Below are 17,942 nucleotides of genomic sequence, written 5' to 3'. Positions count from 1 at the left end.
ATGTATATATTCCCTTTCTGTCTTGTCCAATGTTATTGGTCTTTGTGATCTTTACAAAAGCAAATCACAAAGTGTTTGGCAAGTGTACTGGCACTGATAGGAGCTTTTCCCCAATAATACATTACAATATTTCTCTTCATAATATAAGACACAACTTGACATCACTGAGTTAGAAAAGGTCTTTGAGAAGATATTAGTTTAGATTTACTCAAAAGCAGGTAATGTTACAGATTTTATGTAGACAATAGAGAAAGGGAATATATACATGTTTAAGTGTTATATACTTAAGAATACAGATGAACACAGGTAAGCAATCAGATCAGAAATCAAAGAATATCTTAACAGAATTTCCTCTGGCAGACATGACAGGAAACTGAACTCACCTCCCACCAAAATAACAATAAAACTAGTCAAAAGGCATCTGAGGCAGTTGTTCTTAAGCAATAGACAGAGAGCATAGAACTCTAATCTGTGAAACAAGAGATGAGGTATGTAGTGGGCCTGGCTTTCTGCCAAGGCATACATTCTAGGCCAGGGTATAAGGAAGTAGAATCCAAAGAGCCCCAGAATCATACAGATGAGGAGGTTAGGAGTTCCAGGCAAATGAAACACCCGGAAAATGCAGAACAAGGCACTAAAGAAAAAGGTGCAAGAGGTGAAAATTGGATAGTGGTCTGGATGCTCAAGCCCCCTCAAAACTCATGGAAACCTCACCACCAGTATGTTGTTACAGAAAAGGAGGCCTGAAGGCAACATCACCTCTAGAGGGCAGAGGGCCTCATGAAGGGCATTAGATTTCAACTACCAGGACAGTGAGGAGATGCCCTGCTATCGTACCCCAGGAAGCAGCCTCCACCACACACCAAATCTGCCGGCACCTGGATCTCAGACATAGCAGCTTCCTGAAATAAATTTCTTGTGTATAAGTTACAAGAGTTTTCTTTAAAGGACCTGAAAGGACTAAACAGAGGTGCAAATAGAATATTGGAGAGCACAGAAGTCTAGGAGTAGAAGACAAGTCTACATATATCACCCGATTGTTTTATCAAGGGGGAAAAAGGCGTTTATCACCACCAACAAAAAGAGCAAATCTCTGACCTGTAGAGCACCGCCAAATTATCTCAAGTGTAATAGAGGTTCACAACGAGGAAAAGTAAGTCAGAAAATATTTAAAGAAATGATAGAAACTTTCCATTTTGCAAATCAAAAAAAAAAACTCAAGAAAAAATATCTTTAAATTCTATATTGAGACACATCATAGCCAAGCTTCGATACCAAAGATGATAAGAAAACTCTCATGCAGCCATAGTAAAAGCCATTAGGCAGGGGACCAGAGACATAAATAAAAGAGACGTTTCATCACACCTATGGAGGGCAGGGGAAAACAGATGGTCATCCTTAAACTACTAAAAGAAAAAAAAATCTATCTAGCTCAAAATTCTATAGCTAGACAAATTAAGGATAAGTTTTTCATTAAAAAATGAGCAAACAGAAAACCTGAGGTGACTCAATGTCAGTAGAATTGTTTCAGTACAAGAAACACTGAAGGAAGCACCTCGGGCTAAAGAGAAATGGAAACAGAGGAAAGGCATCTAGATAAAGAATGAAGAACTTGTATATATTTTAACATACACAGAAATAAAATGTATGCTACAATGGCACCAAGGAAGGAGGGAGCACAAAGGACATTATGGTCAGCTTCCTATCATTTATGTATAAAGTGCTACAGTCTCCTGAGTGCTAAGTTAAAGGTTCATATTACAAATCCTGGATAAAAGCCATCGGAGGAAATAAAACGGACCACTGAAACATAAATAACCAAAAAGAAGACAGAAAGGACACAGAGAAGAATCACAACCCATGGTGGCCAGTTGGGGCAAGGGCAACTTAACATCAAGCTAAAACTAGAAACTGAACCAGTAAGATAGCTCAGCAGGTAAAGGTGCTTGCTACCAAGCTTGGTGACTTGAGTTCACTCCCTAGGATCCACATGATGAAAGGAGAAAACTGACTGCCACTGCAAGTTGTCCTCTGACCTTCACACATGTGCCAGGAGAAGCATACATGCATGTACATACACAAAATAAATAAGTGACAAAAAATTAAACTTAAAGAATAAGAGCTGGAGAGACGGCTCAGTAGTAAAGAGCATGGACCGCTCCTGCAGAGGACCCAAGACTGATTCCCAGTACCTGTCTCAGCTCACAACCACCTGGAGCTCCAGCTCAGGGGATCCTCTGGCCTTCAAGGACTCTGCCCTTAAATGCCCATACCCACACACAGGCACACACAGACACACTATCAAATAAAAAAAATTTTAGATAAAAGTAAAAAAAGAGAAAAATTGTAAGAGATCATCATTCTCCCTTAACAACCAACACAAGCTAGATACACTATATAATCATAATCTCTCAACTCATGAGCAACTGAAGACACAGTATATCTAAACCAGCTCCAATGGGTAACAAGCCCATTTTATTTATTATTTTTTATTTTTTTAATTTTTATTTTATGTGTACTAGTGTGTTGCCTGCATGTATGTGAGTGCACCCGTGTCATGCAATGCCAAGGAGGTCAGAAGAGGGCTTCGGATTCCCCTGGAACTTGAGTACAAGCCCATTTTAAAACAAATACAGTCCTCAGATACTATCACCCCTGACTGAAAGAAAGGGAGGCCAAGGAATCTGCCCCAGACCAGACATGTCAAGACTGAGGACAAGAGAAAAGAGCTGATGTGATTTTCCCAAGGTACTTAAGGCTTTCAGCTGGGGGAAACTGAGGGATAGAGATAACAAAAAAGCCAAGATAAACTTCTCAGAAGCAAGAACTCGCCACAGAGCACAGGGTAGCCAACACAGGCCTCAGAGGAACAGCAGGAAGGATTCTCAGGGATAGGATGCAAGGGCTGCACTAGAGAGCAGGAGACTTTCTCAGCGACTGAAAAGACCAGTCACAGAAGAGATCTGGAAGAGCCTATAAATACATGAGACAGTGCTTGTTACTATTAGTCAAGAGAGATACAAATTAAATTAAATACAAATACATGAGACAGTGTTTGTTACTATTAGTCAAGAGAGATACAAATTAAATTAAATACAAAATGGAACAACTTGGGGGCTGAAGAGATGGCTCCGTATTAAGAGCACTGTCTGCTCTTGCAAAGGACCTGGGCTCAATTCCTAGCACCCATCTGTAACTCCAGTTCCAGGGGATCCAACACCCTCTTCTGACTTCTCTGGGCATTGCATGACATGAGTGCACTTCCATAAATGTAGGCAATACACTCATACACATAAAATAAAAATAATAAACATTTTTAAATTTCTGTTAAAAAAAAAAGAAGAAAAAGCAGCTACTACATTTACACCCACTACAGCTGCTAAAAATAACCCCAGCAGTGGCAGGCAGCACTGGAAAGGGTGGGGAGCAACCTTCTCACAGCCACCTGTATGGTTAGAAAAGTACAACTGGAACAAAGCCTTTAAAAACATTGGACAGGTGGCTCAGTGGTGGAGAGCACTGATTGCTCTTGCAGAGGATCTGGGTTCAATTCTCAGCACTCATATAGCAGCTAACAATTGTCATTAACTCCAGTTCCAGGGAATTCGACTCCCTCTGAGGACATTGCACAACACTGGTACACTTACACACATACAGGCAATACAGTCACAACATAAAATAAAAATAACAAATAAGATATTTTTAAAACCTAGGAAATTTCTTAAAAAGTTAAAGATGCCCCTACCCTATGAAGCAACATTTTTTTTACTCTGAGATATTTTACCCAAAAGAAATAAAAACATATCCACAAAAAGACTTCTTTAGTTATTTTCTCTTAGCTTTATTCATACGAAACAGAAGACATTTTTAAAACCTACATGCTAATCAAGAGGAAAATAAATATGTAAATTGACTATTCATACAATGAAATACTATTTTGAAATAAAAAAGAATGACATACATATGCAACAGCACGTATGTCACTCAAAACCACTTATTAATTTTGCAAATGAGGCCAGGTACAGAGAACATACTTTGAGGTAAGAGAGGATAGCGGAACATGCAGCATGAAGAGAGAGGAAGGCACTACTTGGAGGGAGGAAGGAGGCAAGCAGAGGGTGGAGGGAAATGAGAACAAAATAATGATATATATTTGTGAAAATGTCTCAATGAAACCTGCTGCTCACCAAAACAAACGAAAATGAAAAATTTTTAAAGTCACAATGAAGCCCATTTTGTACAACATTAAGAATACGCAGTGATAGGACCAGTGAGATGGCTCAGCCATTTAAAGTGTTTGCTGCACATACCTGATGACTAGTGTTTGATCCCTGGATCCCACTTAAAAGCGGAAGGAGAGAATCAACTCCACAAAGTGGTTCTCTGGCCTCCACATGAGGGCTGTGGTGCACTCACCTTTTCACCCACCCACCCACCCACATAATACACTCTCAGAAACAATGAATAAAATGTAAACACACGACTCATTTCATACAAATATATGCATATACTGTAATAAAATGCTAAATGTATTTTCATTTACAAAAGAAAAGAATACGCTGTATGCTTCCAGTACATCTGGCTCATCAATGAATCACATTAATCCTCGAGGAGTGTTTGCCTATGATCTCCACATCCCTACCTCTATGCTAGCATTTGCTGCACCTTGCAAAATATTACTTGCATTCAGTGGGACAAAAAAAGACATCTTGTGAGACGAACACCAAGTACATTGCAAAAAGATAAAGAGGGGGTTACAGAGAGAATGAACCACTTTAAACAGTGGCATCCTAATGACACCACTGTTGCTAACCCTGACTTCCTAACTGTTAACAGAGTTTAATGTACAACTGGGTGCAGCAGTTAAGAGGAGAGTTCAGTAGGCAATGGCTCCTGTACCTCAGACAAGCAGTTCAAGCCTTGGAAGAAACTGTGTTGTGTGGAGGGATTCATGGAAGCCAGCTAAAACTAGGTCAAGTACAAAGCCTGCAGGTCTCAAAAACGGAACCAGTGACAGGGACTCAAGTCTTCTCTACCCATTCCCTGCCTCATCTGTCCTTTTCTTTCTTTACAATCCACATGGCTATTTAACGGCACACCACACGACTACATATTATTGTGTAGTAATCCGGAAAGAAAAGACGAATGGACTTGGACTTCTTCCCCGGCTTTCCCCATCTCTTTCCTTCTTGCCCACCAATCTCTTCTAAATTTTCCAGGAAAATAACTGATGCTGCTTCTGTCAGGTATGTACAAGTGGACCAGCCAAAAGTGGAGAAACGGCAATGGCACACAGGAGAAAATGGCAGTACTCTGCAATCCAGCAGAACCAGAGGAAAGGAAATTCCCAGAAAAATAGGTATTGCCAAAAGTAACCAGTTATCAACCATGCAACTCATGGGTAAGTTTAGAAACTGATAGAACATTGGGCCTCCTCATGGCAATATGGTCATGCAAACTCCAATTGAGCACACAATTTCAGGGAGTTCTTGAGAGCTCTGTGATCCATCCTTACATCATATGTATATATATATATATATATATATATATAATTTTTCCATACTCTTAGGTTAATACTCTATATCCATCTAGACTCTTCAAATGTCCCAAATATTTTTTAAATTTTCAAGTAGTCAATATGAAGTTATCTTCAAAGATTTTTCAACCACACAAAGAATGGTAAAATGGGGGAATGTGACATGAAAGAAATCTACAAAACTGCACAGCCTATGTAGAAGGGGCTATCTAACACACACTGGATGGTGTCTATTGTTGTCAAAGCACAACCTATGTAGAAGGGGCTATCTAAGACACATCTAGTGGTGTCTGCTGTTGTCAAAAAGGAATGATACTAGCTTCTTGCCTTCTTTTCTATACACTGTGCCTCCAAATATGCCAACCATTTAGATGATATGTAGGCTTGGCCCCTAACTCAATCAAATAATATCTGAAATGCTCTCAAAGTGAGGTGTCTAAATGTTAGTTAAGCAAGCAGTAGGGTCTGTCCACTGCTACTCAGGATGCCTAGGAAGAAAAGAACCTAGCGGTGGCTCAGTTAAACGTTCCTATTCAGGGCTGGGTGTGATGGCACACACCTTTAATCCCAGCTCTTCAGAGGCAGAGGCAGGTGGATCTCTGTGAGTTCAAGGCCAGTCTGGTCTACATAGCTAGCTCAGGTCAGCTGGAGCTTACAGGGAGACCCTGTCTCAAAGAGACCAAAAAAAAAAGTTCCTATTCAAAACATATAGCTGCTATTCAATAAAATATCACTCAAAACAAGCAAATCCAAGTACAGACAACAGAAATAAAGCTAGGAAATTAAAATAAAAAATACACACCTGAATTCTTGTGGAATAGGTGAAGTGTAGATAAAATAAATTACATGAAAGTAGTCAGGAAATGTATAGCTGTCACTGGCTGTTAGGAGGCAGTCAAGTGACATTAGAAGTACATCACTAACTTCTAGGAATGTACTGTGCCTTCAATTTCTGATCCACCTCCCAAGTACTGGGGTTGTAGGCATGTGCCACTCACTGGGCCTGGTTTATATAGAGCTGGGGCTCAAACCCAGGGCTTCATATGTGCTAGGCAGGTACTCTACCAACTGAGCTACATCTCCAGCCCTTATAATATGTCTTGTATGAGTATCAAATATAGAAATATGAAAACATATATATGCTGATACATTTTCTAGGCAATCATCAAAAGATAATCTAATTTTATGGCTCTCTCAACATGTAAACTTGATGAATCTGTAATGATCCAAGACCACTGAGTCTGACTACACATAATAAACACTGAAAGTCATGTTCTTTGCTGACTTCAACATTTTTTCTTGAATACAATTGGAAGCAGTAAGACACATTATATGAGGTTAAAATATTTTTAAAGCAAAATTAATGCTATAGTATACTGTTTTCATAAACAGTATTAAACCTATATATTAAGGTTGGTGCATAATACCTAAAAATTAGATACTATGTTTTCATTTAGAAATAGCTAAATTGGGAAAAAACTGTAGAGGAACTTTTTTAAATAAAAAGATGGGGTTTGACCAGGCACGGTGGCACATGCCTTCAATCCCAACACTTGGGAGACAGAGGCAGGCAGATCTCTGTGAGTTCAAGACCAGCTTGGTCTACATAGTGAGTTCCAGGCCAGCTGGGGCTACAGGGAGATCATGCCACAAAAAAGACAAAAAAAGGGGGGGTGCAGGGGAGAGTTTAAGGGATGGCTCTGTGGTTAAGAGCACGGGTTGCTCTTGCAGAGGACCTGAGTTCAGTTTTCAGCACCCACATCCATAACTCAAGTTCCAGGGGGGATCTGATACCCTCTTCTGAGTTCTGTGGACATTGCATGCCCAGATGTCCTTACATAAATAGAGGCAAAACACATTTTTCACACAGGAAGGTTCCTGGATGTTCCTCCCAGGGAAGTCCAAGGACTTAACAGTGTTCAAAGAGAGTGCAGGATTTTATATTGTCTATAGGCACATTGCAATCTAATCACATGTTCAGGAGGAAATGCTGAGAATTTCAGGACTCAAATTTAAATTGTGTTACTAAAATTCTAATATGTTCTTTATTAAATCAAGTTTAATGTACATCAATTACCTCACTAGAGATTTAATTTTTAAAATGTCACTGGGAGTACCTGCATTCACACCAATTCTCTGATGTGAAAGCCAGAACTAATGTAGCTCTTTATACAAGCATCTTGCTAGGGCAGGGACTAGAAGGGACACCAATTCAAGGCACTCCTGTGGTTATTAGCCCCAAGACAGAAATGCTTTCTTCTTACATTTACATTAGGAGAACAATTCATCATGTTTCACACACATTCCTTTGTTTCATCTTCAAATAAATAGATACTTGTGAGCACGTTTATATCCACAGCCCACTGCCAGGACATAGAGTGATAAAAACAGATTTATGACACATAAGGAACAGACGGTGATTACCTGGAGGTAGGAACTGCAGTTGGTTATTAGCTAAACGAAGATGACGTAATGCTCTCAGACGACCAATTTCTGGGCAAACAATTTCTAAGGCATTGTCACTAAGATCCAGACACTGGAGTTTTACAAGGGACCCAATGGCTTCAAAGGAGAAGAGGAGGGAAAGGCAAAATGAGTCTGGGTCAAGTGTTCCACTAGATCAAATTTTATAATACTTTATATTCTTGTCTTTGACTCAAAACAGTAAAACACAGATCAAGCCAAGTCTTATAAAAGTGATAAACATTCCTATCATGAGATAAAATACAACAAAAACATTAAAACAATGGGGAAATGTGTGACTAAATACATAATTTAAAAATGAACCCAGCTGTGATGACAAACACGTATTATCACTGACCCACAGAGGGTGAGGCAGGAGGCTAAAGAGTTTGAGGCCAGACAGGGCTATACCTTTAAAACCAGGCTTGGTGGGACACATCTAAAATCCCAGTATTTCAGAGGCAGGAGGAGTGAAAGTTTGAAGCCAGCCTGAACCTCATAGGAAGGACTGTAAGTGTACTTACCTTCCGGAACCACAACTATGTTATTTGAGTGAAGGTACCTGAAGGGAGGAGGGGAAAAAGAAAACAGAAATAGCTGTTAGCATTCAGGACTTTTGCCAGATAATCAGTTAATACATGTTCAGTTTGAAAACTTATTAAATATGAGGTGAAAGTTTCTTTTACATGCTAATATATCAACACAAAATGCATGGTTATAACACTAATTAATAATATTGTAAGAGTAATATTTTATGTTAAATCACAATTATTAACTATATTTTCTGATTTAGTGATTTTTTAAAAAATATCATTTTTATTTTATGTGTATGAGTGTATTGTCTGCATGTATGTAGGTACACCTGTGTTGTGCAATGCCTGTGGAGGTCAGAAGACGACGTCGGATTCCCTGGAACTGGAATTGTGAACAGTTTTTAGTTGCCATGTGAGTGCTGGAAATCGAATCCATGTCTTCTGCAAGACTAGCCAGTGCTCTTAACCATTGAGCTATCTCTCCAGCCCCTGATTTAGTGATTTTTAAAAGCATTCATAAATACATACTATGGGATATTTTTCAATCTCATTAAAAATTACTAGTTTCTCCAGTTCATTTAAATTATTCAAGTTTTCAGAAATACACCTACTGTTTAAAGAAAAATCAATACCTACTGTGTAAAAAGCGGCAGCTATTTTAGTTTCTAAAGGATAACTTTGCCAAATCAAGGTACTTCTAACTTTGCATGCTTACTACAAAATAGTATACTGATTAAACATTCCTTTAAAGTATCTACGGAAATACTCAGATGCCAAGGTACAGAAAATTTATTTCATAGTGAAAGGAACTTTAAGAAATCAAATCTTAAAAAAGACCTGCAAGTCTAAGTCACCAATTTCCCTTTGAAGTATCTTTAGCACACTCTGGTGGAGATTTCATGCATCATCAACTCAAAACTCAACTGACTATTAGAGACCACACCAGTAATAATCAAAGGAAGTAAGTTTCATTACTGATTTTGAGAGAACTAGATTTTAGAAAACTTTACTAATTTCAAACCAATCATTTTATTTATTCTATTTTAAATCCTCATAAGTTATCTTTAAATAAAACTCTGAAATTTCCTTTTGCATTTTAAAGGGAAATTGGTGACTTACAGAGGCAGGTGGATCTCTGTGAGTTCAAGGACAGCCTGGTCTACATAGTGAGTTCCAGGACAGCTGGGGCTACAGGGAGACCCTGATTCAAAAAGACAAATAATAATAATAATAATAATAATAATAATAATAAAATAAAAAAAGTGCCAATGTGCACAGAATGATAATAATAGAAAAGCATTTTATGAAGATTATTCAATGTTGGATTAACTCAGTGGGACAGAGGATACTAATCTATTGGTACTGAAATCAGTTAAGGCTCAGACATATCCAGATTAAGCTTTTCCCCAGAAAAAGCTTCCAGACCCTTTGCTAATGATTCTTAAGACTTCGAACCAGCTTTTCAAAAATGGTAAAAATAGAAGAGGCCAGATTATCTGGGCAACAATATCACAAGCTCAAGAAATCCTCCAAGCAGAACATCAACACCTCCATAGATGGTGAAAAAAACAAGAACCTAGCCCCATATCATCCAACCAACCAGAAGCTTTTCCCTCTCCTTTCCTCTAAGTCCCCACACTACTACCTGCTAGGAGAGGCAGATCTGAGCTTATAGACCCTGACCTCTTTGTCACGTGGCCAAGCAACAAAGCTTTTTCTTTTGGCAAAAGCAAACACTCTAGTAATGGCTTATATGTTTATACTGTAGCAAGCCCTGGCTTGATAATTGTATAACACAATTTAACCAAGTGTGCCACTGTAGGATAAATTCAATTCCTTGCTTTGTGCATATTGATTACACATTTTAAAATTGATACTTTGGAAGTATTGATAAATTTTTTTTGTGCCAAAACACTGTCAGTGTGCACTCACACACAAAAGCATACAAATGTGCATTTGCTACATAAAAACCAGTGTACCATAATACAAAAATAAAAGCAGAGCTGGTTTTTCCTAAAACTTTTCAAAAAAAAAAATACCTGCCTCAAGTTCTACCTATTAAAAAGAACTTTAGAGCTGGAGAGATGACTTAGCAGTCAAGAGCACTGGCTGCTCTTGTGGAGACTCCAGGTTCAATTATCAACACCAACATGGTGGCTAATAACAGTCAGTAACTCCAGTTCCTGGGGATCTGAAGTCCTCTTCTGACCTTCATGGGCATTGCATGACATAGGTGCACTTATATACATGTAGGCAATACATTCATATGCATAATAAAATATTTTTTAAAAAACTTTAAAATGCCTAAATCGGTGTCTAAATGCACTAAAGTAGCCACTATAATGAGTGAAATTTAAAAATATTAAGCTTATTTTTATTATAATAAAGATGCTATAAAGTAGTGCAGTATTCCCAAACCTAACTACACTTCAGAATCATCAGGGTCTTCAAGACCATCAAGTACTAAGTACAACACTATCCCAACTTCACAAGTCATTCTGGAATACAACCAAGTGAGAGTCTGCACTGGCACAGTGGCTCAGAAGGCAGCAAGCCCCTACTTGGTAACTGGATGTGGGGTATACCAGAATACTGTACTATTTTACAGCATCTTCATCACTGTATGTCTACAGGAAAGCTGCTGATCTGCTCTCTCCTAATTTATAAGAGCAAATGAGAAGAGCGCCAATGATGCAGGGATGTCGTGGGGTTGTATGAACTAACAAGCATAAAGCTCTTCAAAACTGTTGGTATGTAGTGAGAGATTAGTGAATGTTCCTGCTATTGTACAGTTATGAGTCATTTGTAATCACAGGCTCAGGAACTTCAATTTTATCATTTCCTTTTAATTTTGGTGTAACTTCAGAGTAATTGGAACTGTGATGCTTCAGCGTGCTACTTTCATCATGTGCTGAAATACTGCAGGAAGTCTAATCTGTTGCTGGTAGGACGCCAGGTAAGTGTGCAAGCACTTTGGCAAATGGCTTGGTAGCTTTGCTTTATTTTTAATACACTGAAACAGACTTTTGTTTAATAAGTCCATGTCAATTCCCTAGTTTGAAGAATGTCCTATGAAACTTACGATATTAACTGGGTGAAAAATAAGCCAGAACACTCTGGGCTATCTTTACAACTTTTCTAGAAATATGAAACTTATTCTGTGGTGAAAAAGTTGATTTTTATTCAATTGAAGGAACATTACTTCAGACATGATGGAGTAATGGGGACCAGACCTGACTGTTAAAACCAAGGACAAACTAGATAAGAGTCCATAAAACGATTTTCAGACAATGAAAACAGGTAACTAAGATTATGTTCCCTAAAAGAACGAACCAGCAAGGCAAGCCACATTGTCCCCCAACTTTCTGCTTGTAGGGAATTCTGGACTGTGGAAGAGGAGGCGAATTACCAGGTTATGGTAACACATGTCAGAGTAATGGCACTAACCAAAAAAAAAAAAAAAGAGCTCCAAAAATTTAAGTAAAGGAGCTCATTCCTTGATTTCATTCACTAATTTCCAAGGTGCACATATACAGGAGGAACTCTGGGTAGGAAGCAGGAGAAAAATGAACAGTCCACAAAGCTCTCACAGGACTAAGGTGACATGCATTCAAGTGCCAAGCACAAGTGCCAAATCCTACTGGACATTCAAGAGAATTCTAGAGAGCTCATGCCTTTGCAATAAGGCAAAACTATCTTTAGATTAGAAGTTATTCCTATTCTAAGAAAGCCGTAAAAGAATTGCACTAAACTACAAATAGCTGCATGCCAGGAAAAAAAGCAAAACAAAATAAAGACATTTGACAATGGGAATTTTATAAAATCTATCACCCAACCAGGAAAATGTGACCTAAAACCAGGAGGAAAAAACAACTGATACGAATAAACCTACTACACAAATGATTGGCAAACAAGGACATTTAAACAGTTATGAAGATCATATTCGGGTATTAGGATGAAAATGAGGAATTTGCGGAGGACCCAGGTTCAATTCTCAACACCAACATGGTGGCTAATAACCATCAGTAACTCCAGTTCCAGAGGATCTGAAGCCCTCATCTGACCTTCACAGTCAGAAGGGATACTGTAAGAATATAAATACAATAAAGAGCTAAAGAGAACTTCTGAATATCAAAGACATAATAAAGTGAAATCATGATCAGATGGAATTAATGATGGGGCTAAAAGTATTACTGACCTTGATGGCAGAGAAACAGTTTATAAAGATTGAAGCAGAATCAAGAAAGACACTGTAGAAGGACAGGTTTGGTGACTATGGGATGTGTTAACAGTCCAACATGCATTGCAAGAGTCTCACAAGTAGGGGCCAAAGGCTGAGTACAGGGACAAATACCTGAAGAAACAATGCCAAAGATTATCCAGGTTTAAAAAAAATAAGTCCCAGAAGCTCAGTGAACCCAAAGATAAGGGGATTAAAAGTCCCACAAGATTATAAAAATCAAGTTCTTACAAAATAGCATAAAATGGGACATTCCTGGGATTACCTAGCATAGACAGGACTGTCCCAGGACCATCACCAAAAAATTTAATTTAAAAAGGAAACTCTTCAAATTACTCAAGGGGAGAGACACATCTCACACACATAAATAAATATAAGGGCAATGGATGTCTCTTCAGAAAACTGCAAGCCAGAGTCCAACAAGCAGCATGAAAGTGCTGGGGAAGAAAAAGAAGGAAAGAAATGCTGACAACAAAGAGTCCCAATCCTAAGAAATGCACATGACTAAGACAACAAAAATGAGGAGAAAATCTGTGTGCCCTCAGGCTTCTATGTTTGATATCAAAAGCATGATACATAATGCAAAAACTGATAAACTAGATCTGATCAAAATGCACAACTTTTGCTCTGCAAAAGAACATTGAAGAGGATATAAAGTTATATACTAGAAGAAAGTACTTGTAAACAAAATAGACAAAAAAAAGTGGGCTGGGAGGTGGCTCCGTTTGCTCTGCAAAAGAACATTGAAGAGGATATAAAGTTATATACTAGAAGAACAAAATAGACAAAAAAAAGTGGGCTGGGAGGTGGCTCCATGGTCAAGAGCACTGGCTGTTCTTACAGAGGACCAGGTCCAGTTCCCAGCACCCACAAGGCAGCTAACAACCGTCTGTAACTCCAGTTCCAGGAGATCCAACAGCCTCTTCTGATCTCCATGAACACTGCATGCACATGGTGCACTCACATATGTTCAGGCAAAACACTCATACACATAAAATAAAAATAAATTTGAATTTTTTAAAATAGACAAAAAGATTAGTTTCATGAATATGTGAAGAGCTCTTAAGACTCATAAAAAAGTACAATTAAGGCACAGATGACAAATATGTCCATGAAAAGATGTTCAATGTCTCAGCCACTAGAAAAATACAAATGAGAGTCACAATGTGATAGACCACTCTTGCCAAAATGACTGGAATGAAAAGCAGCAATAAGGACACTAATGACAGACAGTGGGATGGCACTGCTGGGTGTGGTGGCTAAAATTGTCAGTTCCACCAGATTAAGAATCACCTAGGAGACTGAAGTGTACCTCTGTGTCTGTGAGGGCATTTTCAAAGACAAGTAACTGAAGGAGAAAGACCTGTTCTCAGTATGAGTGGCACCATCCCATGGGCTGGGGACTGGACAAACTAAAGGGGAAAAAGAACCTAATGAATGGTGTGCACTCCCCCTTTCTTTGCTTCCTGCCTGCTCCATGCAAGTCAAGTGCCCCTGCCAGTGCCAACACTGAGAGTCAATGCTGTGCCCTCCCCACCATGGACTAACAAGACAGAAATTTCCTAGTAGAATTTTAGCAACCTGAATGGTTATTGTCTGAACCCTGCCTTAGACTACACACTCTTCTAAGAAAGTAAAGTAAAACTCCAGTAACATTCCTTCCTCTAACTTTTGACTCACCTACAGAATTGCACTGTAAGCCTTAGGATTGGGGTATATCTGTGTGTGTTTGTTTCCTTTGGTGCTTTAATTGTTTCCTACCAGAGAATAAATACAGCAGGAGTAAATTCTGTTGTATTGGAAGTGGAACTCACATTCTTTTAACATGTAAGACTGTGTGCGTGTGTGTGCGAGCGAGAGAGAGAGAGACCAAGACATAAAGACACACAGAGAGATATTAGATTCTTTAAAGTCAACATTGGTCGGTTCTTTTATTTTTTTACTCATCTGCTTTAAAAAAAAAACAGAGTATTCAATTTTTGACCATTTATATTTAATGTGATTACTGCTATGATTAAGGTTTTTGTTTTGGGCATGTGAATTACCTCAGCAACATTTATTGATAAATATACCTTTCTCCCTTGAATTTTACTGGCATCTTTGTTGAAACTCAGTTCACCACAGACACACAGGCATAGCTCTGGAGCCTCAGTTCCACTTCATTGACAGTTGTGCCTGTCTTTTTGCAGTACCTCACAGCCTGACTACTGTACACTGCAGCAGGTTCTGAAACTGGACAGTGTGAGCACTCCAGCACTCTCTTTCACAATTGGTTTAGATAATCTAGGTTCTTTAACTTTCCAAGTGAGTTTTAGATCTGCTTATTAATTTAAAGCAAAATCAACTGTTATTATCATAATTGCTACACTGAATCTGTACATCAATTTAAAGCATATTGCCATGGTAGCAAAAAAATAGGTTTTCCAATTTATGATTGTAAGCTGTCACTCCATTTATTTAGTTTTGATTTCTTTCAACTGTGTTTTTACAGTGTAAAAGTCTTTGACTTCTGTTAAATTTGAAGATAATATTCTTGGTAATGCTATTGTAAATGAAATCCCCCCCTTTTTTGTAATTTTGTCTTTCCCCTACCCCCACCCTCAGAGCTGAGGACCAAATTCAGAGCCTTGTGATTGCTAGCAAGTACTCTAGCACTGAACTAAATTCTCAACCCAAATGAAATTTTCTTAATTTCATTTCAGAATTGTTAAACTCCTGGTATATAAAATATAACTAATTTTTGTCCATTGCCCTTGTATCCTCTTACCTTGCTGAACTCATTTAGACACACTCTGATAGGTTTTTATGTGTATGTGGATTCCTTTGGATTTTTATACAAGATATTATCTGCCAATAAAGATAACTTTACATCTTCCTTTCTGTATGCCATATATTTATCCATCCAACCATTTTCTTAAGTGCCTTAGCTAGAACATAGAATGTGAAAAGAAGTGATGAGAAAGTATTCTTTTAGACCTTCCAGTCTTTTTGCATTAAATACAATGTTAGCTGTAGGTTTTCCTAAGAACTTTGTAATTGAGAAAGTTCTCTTCTTTTTGTTTGTTGAGCTTTGTTTTATTAATATTTTATTATTTTTATGTGTATGAGTGTATTGCCTACATGTGTGTAAGTGCACTCAAGTCATGCAATACCCACAGAGGTCAGAAGAGGGCATTATATTCCCCTGGAAATGAAGTTACAGATGGTTGTTGGCCACCATGTGGGTGCTGGGAATTGAACCTGGGTCCTCTGCAAGGGCAGCCAGTGCTCTTAACTGCTGAGCCATCTCTCCAGCTCACAGCAACTATTTCTTTGCAGTCTTCTGATTTTTTTTTTTTTCTGCAATTGGTATCATGGTAATATTAGCCTCAGAATGAGTGAGTTGGCAAGAGTTTTTTCCTGGACTCTCATTTTTCTTTACCTTGTCCCATCTTTGTAAAATTATTTACCAAGTTATTTTAGTGGTCTCTATCCAATCATGAGCTGACCCTCAACCACAGTTACTATAGACTTACTGTATGAAGACTTGTTCATAAGCTTTTAGTGGTCACCTTAGGATTAGACAGACATTTCCTTAATTGCTTGAATGATTTAACCCCTTAGTCTTTGCTGAGAGTCTCTGTGTTGTGGCATGCCTTCACCTCTCAGTTGTCAGCTGTCAGGTCTAGCCTTCTCTTTACACTGTGTGGAGCCTTAAGTTCAGGGCTTTCTCAGATCTTACTTGAACATTTGCACAGCTCTGGGCCTGTGAACATCCCACATGTGCCACTGGTCGGCTGGATTTCCAAAGTTCTTAGGGACATTTCCCCACTAGCTTTCCTCTGAGTTTTCTGATTTATGTATCATTCATTAGAGTTGTTTCCTACTGCCTCACACAACTATAAAATTAAACAGTTGTCTGTAATTTGTTTAAACTTAATAGCATTGGGCATAGGATTTTGTGCTACAAATTTTGGACTTACCTTACTAAAATGGTAAGTAAAGACAGCTTTTCAAGTTAAGTCTTCCAAGGAACTCACACCAGGTGAATAATGATAATTCTTTGGGAAAGAGGCTTGGGAACGCTTCCAAGTTAGCTTTTCCTGAGGCTACTGCTTTCCCATTTAATTATGTGCTCTTGGCTTTGGCCAATGCTGCAGACATGGAGAGTGGGGCATGGAACTAGCACAAGAAAAACCCCACAAGGCTCACAGCCTACTGTCTGACATCCTGCAGGGTTTTTCTCACATAGACACTCCCATATTACTGCAGGCTGTGGGTTAATTTCCACAGTTCTGCAAATGTAGCTTCTGAAAATCTTTGCCAGAATTTGCATTGATTTTATAGAAAAGTAGTTCTGGGGCTGGAGAGATGGCTCAGAGGTTAAGAACACTGACTGTTCTTGCAGAAGACACAGTTTTGAATCCCAGCACCCACATGGCAGCTAACAACTGTCTGTAACTCTAGTTTCAGGGGATCTGACAGCCTCTTCTTTCCTCTGTGTGCATTGCACAACACAGGTGCACTTACATACATGCAGGCAATATATGCATATGCATAAAACAAAAATTAAAAATAAATTTAAAGGGGTTTTTACTCTATCACTTTTGCTGAGTAGTACTTTAAAAGAAACTGCCAAATAATTTTCAAAGTTAGTCATGCCATTTTATATTTCACTGGTGTTTCATAGCCTCTACCCTTCCACAACCCCCTCCCCACAGTACATTCTCTGACACACCCATATGTTAAAAGAATGTGAGTTCAAATTCCAGTACAACAGAATTCACTCTGACTGTGTTCATTCTCCGGCAGGAAACAACTCAAACACCAAAGGAAACACACACACACACACACACACACAATCCTAAGGCTTACAGTGCAGTTCTGTAGGAGAGTCAAACTTAGAAGGAGGACTGGTACTGGGGTTTTATTTTGCTTTCTTAGAAAAGAGTATATAGTCTAAGGTAGGGTTCATACAATAACCATGACTAAAATTCTACTAGGAAATTTCAGTCTTGCTAAACCAAAGAATCAGAGGGCAGATTTTAGGGACCCATAACCACTGGTGAGGAAAAAGAGAGTACTAGAAAGAGAAAGGAGAGGGAACCAGAGTTTGTATATAAAATCTACCTAAATCAATGGCTGGCCATAGAACTCTTCATAGGTGGAAGAAACCACAGCTAAGGGTAAA

The 17,942-nt window shown here is 38.6% G+C and overlaps 1 protein-coding gene across 4 annotated transcripts in view; it reads right to left on the bottom strand.

Moving 5' to 3' along the window:
* The window catches only part of Lrrc28 (leucine rich repeat containing 28), a gene marked incomplete at its 3' end in the record, with an annotated part of 141,932 nt that overhangs the window by 85,593 nt on the left and 38,397 nt on the right, over positions 1–17,942 (bottom strand). For all 4 annotated transcript variants that reach the window (XM_017799534.2, XM_029566214.1, XM_017799536.2 and 1 more), the window contains 2 exon segments: positions 7,961–8,098; positions 8,524–8,561. In XM_017799534.2, the coding sequence (XP_017655023.1) occupies positions 7,961–8,098; positions 8,524–8,561 (176 nt within the window).

This window comes from Nannospalax galili, unplaced genomic scaffold, assembly GCF_000622305.1.
Source record: "Nannospalax galili isolate Female #2095 unplaced genomic scaffold, S.galili_v1.0 scaffold759, whole genome shotgun sequence".
NCBI classification, from domain to species: Eukaryota; Metazoa; Chordata; class Mammalia; order Rodentia; family Spalacidae; genus Nannospalax; species Nannospalax galili.
This window is presented reverse-complemented; position numbering and strand designations above follow the sequence as displayed.